Source organism: Rhincodon typus, chromosome 43 (assembly GCF_021869965.1).
Source record: "Rhincodon typus isolate 14 chromosome 43, sRhiTyp1.1, whole genome shotgun sequence".
In the NCBI taxonomy this organism is placed as follows: domain Eukaryota; kingdom Metazoa; phylum Chordata; class Chondrichthyes; order Orectolobiformes; family Rhincodontidae; genus Rhincodon; species Rhincodon typus.
Genome location: NC_063374.1, coordinates 8,356,423 through 8,364,599, shown reverse-complemented (window position 1 = coordinate 8,364,599; position 8,177 = coordinate 8,356,423). Strand labels below are relative to the sequence as shown.

The following is an 8,177-nucleotide window of genomic DNA, read 5'->3' as shown; positions in this document are numbered from 1 at the left end:
CTGATGCTGCTTGGCCTGCTGTGTTCATCCAGCTCCACACCTTGTTATCAATGAATTCATGGTCACCATTAGATTCTTAATTCCAGGTATTTATTGAATTCAAATTCCACCATCTGCCATGGCGGGATTTGAACCCAGGTCCCCAGAACATTACCTGGGTATCTGGTTTAACAGTTTAGCAATAATACCACTAGGACATGCTATATGTTGTTTGACATTTATCTTACATATAGCATTGGCACTGAAATTCATACCTGACTTTGCTAAATTGTGTGGTTGTCAGAATACCTTTGTTCCTGATTCCCTTTTGATCCTATCAGTTCAATTCTGGTCTCCCTGCTGTAGGAAAGATGTTGTGAAACTTGAAAGGGTTCAGAAAAGATTTACAAGGATGTTGCAAGGGTTTGTGCTACAGGGAGATGCTGAATAGGCTGGAGCTATTTTCCTTGGAGTGTCGGAAGCTGAGGGGTGACCTTATAGAAGTTTATAAAATCATGAGGGACATGAATAGGATGAATAGCCAAGGTCTTTTCTCCAGGATGGGGAGTCCGAAACTAGAGGGGCATAGGTTTAAGGTGAGAGGGGTAAGATTTAAAAGGGACCTAAGGGGTAACTTTTTCACACGGAGGGTGGTGCATGTATGGAATAAAATGTCAGAGGAAGTGGCGGAGGCTGGTACCATTACAACATTTAAAAGGCATCTGGATGGGTACATGAATAGGAAGGGACTAGAGTATTTTATGATACCTGGTTGGCATGGATGAGTCGGACCGAAGGGTTTGTTTCTGTGCTGTCCATCTCTAAGACTGTAATACCTCTTCATGAATTGATATTTTTCAAAAATTTGATTACATCTCCTTTTAGCCTTCTGTACTCCAGTCAGACAGTTGTGTTACATAACCATATCATTTGCTTTAAAGTTTTTGACTGATTTGGAGCTGATGAATCTCTCTCTCGTTTGTGTTGTGATGTTCACAAGAAACATAAATCTCGTGTTTTGATTACCTGAACTGTCCATGTGATGTTTTTGATTAAAACATTGTGCTGGAGCTACAACAGTGGGTGATATTCTCCCCCCCACAATTTCTATTGAATAAAGTCAACTGGCATCTTTGTTTTGTCTCAGTTATAGAGATAATATCAGAATATCACACCTTGTTAGGGTAATGCAACTACCGGGGTAGTTGGGGAAGCTCGGGTCCCATTATTCCTGGAGCCATCTTAAATGTGAGAATTCAATTAAGTCACCAAATTGTCTACCTCAGGTTAAAGGAATATGCGTACCAGGTTCTTTTAAATCATTAAGAAGAATATTTATTGTAGTCAAACTGTTCTTAACCAACAGCAAGAAAGAAGCATAAATCGCTAACTTATAACTTGAATTCTACCTAAAGTTTCCGTACACTCCCAAACAGTCCCATAAAGAGACAAGACACAAATATTACAGGTGGGAAAGGAAAGAAGTAACATCAGAGAAGCACAGAAATAAAGCAAAGGGCCGCGGTTGTTAGAGATCTAAGACAAAAACAAAAGTTGCTGCAGAAATTCAGGAACATCTGTGGAGAGAAAACAGTGTTAACGTTTCGTGTCCAGGGACTGCTCTGAAGAAATTTTCTCTCCACAGCTGCTGCCAGAGCTGCTGAGTTTCTTCAGCAACTTCTGTTTGTTTCAGGGAAGCACAGTTCTGGCACCAGGCTGAAACACAGTAGTTGATGAGTTGTTCTTTTTGGTTTCCTCTCCTCTGTCCAATTCTTTGTGAGGTTGTGGATACACTGATTCTCAGTCTTTCATCCATGAGTTGGGGACTTGAAGATTTGTTTTCCTCTTTTTCCGGAATTTGTAAAAAGAGTAGTTTACAAGGAAATGGTGAGCAACAACAGCTGTCAGGAGATTTTCTATTATCTCCTCCACAACATCAGGGATAAAGAGATCATGGTGCTTTCTCTTTGTATCCTAGAATCCACTCCGTATTGTCCACATTCAAATCTGTAGCCAGGAACCAGCCTATTTAAACCAATCAAAAGACAGTCTCTGGGCAAAATTGCCCTGAATGCACCCACACGGGGCTGATGCATTTAGTATTCTCCTTCACTGCTTAAACAAGGCAAGATTGTGGATCTAACTCACAATGAGTTCCGTTAAAGTGTTTCTAAAGCAACAACCACTTTCTTCCACAGTTTCCTTGGTTTAAAGCAGTATCTTTTCCCATTTTCAGTCTAGAGTCTTTAGAAGAGTAAAAAGAGAGAAGGTTCAGAAAGGTAAAGGCTTTCTTACCTTTCCGTCATATGAGTTTCCATCATATTTGGTTTGACTTATTTATCATCAGTACGAGTATTAGAGAAAACACTCAGGATTTAACACAGTAAAATAGATTTTCAGAAGGCAGTTTGCCAAGATGCCACTTGGGGGAGTCATCACAGAGCCCTGCAGGACAGAAGGAAGCTATTTGGCCCATTGTGTCTGCACTAGCTCTCTGAGTGAGTATTTCAATGAAAGCCCTGCCCCTCCTTACTCTCTGTAACACTGCACATTATTCTTCTTCAAATAACCATTTAACTCCCTTCTAAGGCCTCAGATCAATCTGAATCCACCATGCCCCTCATTCAGCACATTCTAGACTCTAACCATTTGCTGCATGAAATTTCTTCTTGTATCTCTTTCGCACGGTTGGGAAATTAATTTAGACCTGTGACCTCTCCTTCTCAACCTTTTCACAAATGGGAACAGTTTCTTCTCATTTACTCCGTCCTGGCTCCTCACGATTTTGAAGACCCCTACCAGAACTTATCCCAATTGCTCCACCTTGTGGAAAACAGTCTCAAATTCTCCAATCCGTGTTCACGACTGAAATTCCACAGCCCTAGAACAAAAATGTCTTCACATCCTTCCCCAGAATCGGACACAATTCTACATTACACATTCCTCTGTTACTCTAAGGTGTATTATTAACAAAGCCAAGCACACTGTGTGTTTTATAATTACAGGCTCTGTTCAGCTGTCCTGACACTTCTAGATCACTCAGCTCCTCCACCCCCTGTAGAGTTGCAGCCTTTATACTCCATTATCTCTTCACAATCTTGCTACCAAAATGAATCACTCCACGATTCTCTCAGTTAACTCTCACCTGGCACTTGTCCGTACATTGTCTACGTGTCCTTGAAATCTAATGCAAACATTTCACAGAAGATGAGAACTGACACTTAATGGTGAGGTTTTGGGGAGTGTTGCCGATCAAAGAGAACTTGGAGTGCAGGTTCATAGTTCCTTGACAGTGCAGCTGCAGGTAAGCAGGGTAATGAAGAAGGCATTTAGTACACTTGCCTTCATTCAACAGTACACTGAGTATAGGAGTTGGGAGGTCATGTTGCAGCCGAACAGGACATTGGTCAGGCCACTTTTGGAAAACTGTGCGCAATTCTGGTCTCCCTGCTATAGGAAGGGTGTTGTGAAACTTGAAAGAGTTTAGAAAAGATTTACAAGATGTTGCCAGGGTTGGAGGGTTTGAGCTATAGGGAGAGGCTGAATAGGCTGGGGCTATTTTCCGTGGAGCTTCGGAGGCTGAGGGGTAACCTTATAGAGATTTTTGAAATCGTGAGGGGCATGGATAGATTGAATAGTCAAGGTCTTTTCCCCAGGGTGGGGGAGTCCAGAGCTAGAGGACATAGGTTTAAGGAGAGAGGGAAAAGATTTAAAAGTGACCAAAGAGGCAAATTTTTCACACAGAGGGTGGTGCGTGTATGGAATGAGCTGCCAGAGGAAGTGGTGGAGGCTGGTACAATTACAACATTTAAAAGGCATCTGGATGGGTACACGAATAGGAAGGATTTGGAGGGATATGGGCCAAATGCTGGCAAATGGGACTAGATTAATTTAGGATATCTGATTGGCATCAATGAGTTGAACCGAAGGGTCTATTTTCATGCTGTACAGCTCTATGACTCTATGATTTCCCTTCCTGCTTTGAGATGTGCAACTGCCCGCCTCCTCCAAACCAAACACCCTCCTGACTTGGACAGACATCAGTACTCCTTCAGTGATGCTGGGAATAAATCCTCTCTCTCTAAAAGTGCTGTAGATCTACCAACACCACACGGACTACAGCAGTTCAAGAAAGCAGCTCACCATCACCTTCTCCAGGGAGTAATTAGAGATGGGCAATAAATGTTGGGCCTTGGTAGCAACACTCATTCCAATCAATGAAAAGAAGATCGCAGCTTGGTTACAGTATATGAGGAGGCCATTAGATCTGTCGCATCTGTGTTGTCTCAATAATACTCCATTTGAAACTGTACTAGTGTTTTATACACGTCCAACATAAGCTCCTTGCTCTTTTATTCTGTGCCCCTATTAATAAAATCTAGCTACTCCTGTATGCTTTCTTAACTGCTCTCATCATCTATTCTGGCACTTTTAATGACTTATTCATTTATACCCCAGGTCCCTCTGATCCTGCAACCCTTTAGAATTGTATTCCTTATTTTTTGTTATCCCCGCATGTTCTTCTGAGCAAAATTAATCATCTCACACTTTTGTCGCAAAATTTAAATCATGTCACATTAAAGGAAATTAAAATAAATTAGGCACAAATTGTGGTAATCTGGAATCCTCTCCCTTTCCAAATGCTTTCCCTTTGGGTGGCATGGTGGCTCAGTGGTCAGCACTGCAAGCTTAAAGCACCAGGGACCTGGGTTTGATTCCAGCCTTGGACAACTGTCTGTGTGGAATATGCATGTTTTACCCCACGTCTGCATGGGTTTCCTTCCACAGTCCAAAGATATGCAGGGAAGGGTGGATTGGCCATGCTAAATTACCCATGGTGTCCAGGGATGTGCAGGTTAGGTAGACTGGCCGTAGGAAATGCAAGGATACGGGTCGGGGTGGGTCTGGGTGGGATGCTCTTTGGAGGGTCGGTGTGGGCCAAATGGCCTGTTTCTGCACGGTTGGGATTCTATGAAAACTGGGATTGATAAACTTAAGCAAGGGTATTAAGGTTAAGGTACCAAGACATACCAAGGATGGCATTAAGACACAAATCTGCCTGATCTAATTCAATGGTAGGGTGCAGAGTTGAGATATTAGCTGCAGCACAGTCGGTAACTTTCTAGCCTCTAATTCATAAGGTGGTGGGTTTGAAACCCATGACAGAAATTTCAGCAGCAAAGTTTGGACACTCCCAGGAGTCTATGAGTTGGGCCAATAGACAGCTCATAAAACCTAAACACCATCAAAATGGGAGGAACAACAACTGGGTTCTAATGCCATGGTGACGTGGAGATGGATTCAGAGAAGGGACAATATCAGGGATCAGCAAATGAGGAGATCTGTCAGGGTTATGGGGGTACATCAATGAAAGCAGCTGAGAAGAAATTATGGGGGGGAAGAAAGAAAGTTTGATGACCCCACGTGAAGAACATTAAGGCCTCAGACTTGATACAAATGTGTGAAGGCAAGAGCCTTAATTCCAAAGTAATTGGAAAATGCATAATGAACAGACAGGTGGAAAGGGAGAAGGGTAGGCTATTAGCATTGTGGCGATTCCAAATTAAGTGCAAGAGGCCAAAATATAAAACAGTGTGCCTAATGCCAGTTCTTGAGACAGCGCTGCACAGATACTGTTTAAACTCACAATACAGCTCCTTCTTTTACTTTACATCTGAGTCCCCTTATTTTCAATCAATTTTAATTTTATTTTATTTGTGGGATGTGGGCATCGCTGGATGGCCAGCATTAATTGCCTGTCCCTTGTTACCCTTGAGAAGGTGGTGGTGAGCTGCCTTCTTGAACTGATGTCGTCCACCAGCTGTGGGTTGACCCACAATGCCCTTAGGGAGGGAATTCCAGGAATATGACCCATTTGAGAGAGGAAACAATTTCTCCCTATCTACTCTGTCTGACCCTCCATGATTTTGAAAGTTTCTATCCAGTCTCCTCTTAGCCTTCTCTTCTCCAAGGAAAACAATCCTAAATTCTCCAATGTGTCTTCATTAATGGATGTTCCCATCTCTGGAACCAACAATTCTTTAAGCTTTTTCTTCACTCCCCGGTATGTTCACATCCTCTCTCAAGTGTGTTGCTCAGGACTGTACACTATACTCCACGTGCATCCAACCAGTTCTATTACAAGTTAGGCAAAACCACCTTTTAGAAGATTTTACAGAAGAATGGAGGAGGGGATGTTATCCTTGTTGCATTAAAAATGTACCCCTTCATTCCATCGCCAAAAATCCCAAGCAAAGCCCATTGCTGTTTGTCATAGAGTCAGAGAGTTTTTAACAGCATGGACAGAAGTCCTTCAGCCCATCATGTCTATGCCAGTCATCAAACATCTGTCTATCCTACTCCTATTATTCCAGCACTTGGCCTGTAGCCTTGTATGTTATGGTGTTTCAAGCGGTCATCTAAATAGTTCTTAAATGTCCCGAGGGTTACCACCTCTACCAGTCTTTTAGACAGTGAGACCTTACTGTGCACAATGTTTTCCCACATGGCAAGAGCGATTGGTGACTTGAAAAAGGTCCCTTTGTGGGGACTGCGAAGATGATCTGGGAGTTTTGAAGAGTTGAGATGGGGAGGGAGGGATGATGGTGGTGGAGTGAAAAAATGCTGGACTAAAACAAAAAACTGCGGATGCTGTAAATCTGAAACAGAAATTTGTGGTGAAACTCAGCAGGTCTGGTAACGTATGGAGGGAAAGCAGAGTCAAAATTTCATCTCTTCTGATGAGACTTGAAACGTTAACTCCGTCTCTCTCTCTCTCTGGTGCTGCAATACCTGCTTTGTTTTCCAGTATTTTCTGTCTTTGAAAAGTGCTAGAACGAAGCCAGACTATCCCAATGTGAAGGGCTGAATGGCCTCTCCCAGTGTAGTGGCAGAAAGGGGGGGGCGAAGAAAGGAGAAACGCCCCAAAAGACTACATTTCCCACGGACCTTTGCGGCGGGGACAATAATGTTGGTCAGGAGGAGGGGAGCGCAAAGAAATGTGTCGGCGAATCCCATTGGCGAGAATGGTGGGGACACGCCCACTCGCCGCGCGAATGGGACCAATCAAGATGGGCATTACGGGTAGAGGGGCGCGTTGTGGGGCGGGGTGCGAGTGTCAAGCCGAGCGAAGAGGGCGGATGAGCCGACGCGCCCGATTGGCCAGTCGCAGAGCGGACCCGGCGGAGAGGCTGCGCGAAGGGACCAATCGCAGATGAGGTAACAACGCGCTTCGGGGGCCGGTGAGGGAGGAGGGGAAAAAAGGCGCGGAGCCGGGAGAGAGGAGTCGCCATTTTGTTTTTTTTGAAAAAATTAGGCCGTTACGAGAGGGAGAGAGAAAGAAGGGAGGGGGTGGTAACGGTTAAAATTCAAAAGAAAACAGTAGAGTTACCCCTCCCCCCTCGACTTTAGTTGTTTTTTTCTCTGTGTGTGCGTGGTTTAAAATTTTCCCCGCCCCCACCGACGATGGACGTGAAGAAGCTGAAGGTGGCCGAACTGAGGCAAGAGCTGCAGGAAAGGGGCCTCGACACCCGCGGCCTCAAGGTCGAGCTGGCCCAGCGGTTGCAGGAGGCCCTGGACGCCGAGCTCCTGTCCGAGGAAGGGGGAGGAGGCGGTAGAGGAGGCGGCGGTGGCGGAGACGAGCCGAGGCCTAGCCAGGCCTACACCGATGGCGGCGGCGGCGACGACGTCGACGACGACGAGGAGGATGAAGAATTATTAGCCGACGAAGAGGAGGACGAGGATGAGGACGACGAGGAAGATCACGAGGAGGGGGGAGGAGGAGGAGGAGAAGCCGAGGCCTTAGCAGAGGCAGGCTGCCCGGGTCATGAGGAAGGCGACGACAGCGGGTGGCCCGCAGGCCAGCTCGGGGATGAGGGGAGGCCTACCTTCCCGGAGCAGCAACAGGAGGCGATGGACGACTCGGAGGCCCCGGCGTCGTCTGAGGCGGTGGAAGGAAACCGGTCCGTGAAGGAGGAAGAGGAGGAGGCCCAGCGGCCCGAGCCCGGGCAGGCCCAGGAACGGAATGGCGGGGAGCCGCAGGCCGGTAAGGCCCCGGGGAGCACCGGGATGCTGGAGGAGTCCGCTGGGAGCCCCGTTCCCCGATGTCAGGGGCGAAGTGGGGGGTGGAGGAGTGGTTTCCCCAAATGTGATGGGTTTGGGCTGGCACTGTGCTGCCGGTGCCCCCGGGGTTTGGGCTG

General features: G+C 45.9%; 1 protein-coding gene across 1 annotated transcript in view; it reads left to right on the top strand.

The window, feature by feature from the left end:
• The first annotated feature begins 7,216 nt into the window (after nt 1-7,216).
• Nucleotides 7,217-8,177, top strand: part of LOC109925709 (heterogeneous nuclear ribonucleoprotein U-like protein 2) — a 15,793-nt gene continuing 14,832 nt past the window's right edge. Inside the window, exon 1 of the mRNA XM_048619577.1 lies at nt 7,217-8,023. Within this exon, the coding sequence (XP_048475534.1) occupies nt 7,444-8,023 (580 nt within the window). The 5' untranslated portion in view covers nt 7,217-7,443. The remainder of the gene's footprint in view (nt 8,024-8,177) is intronic.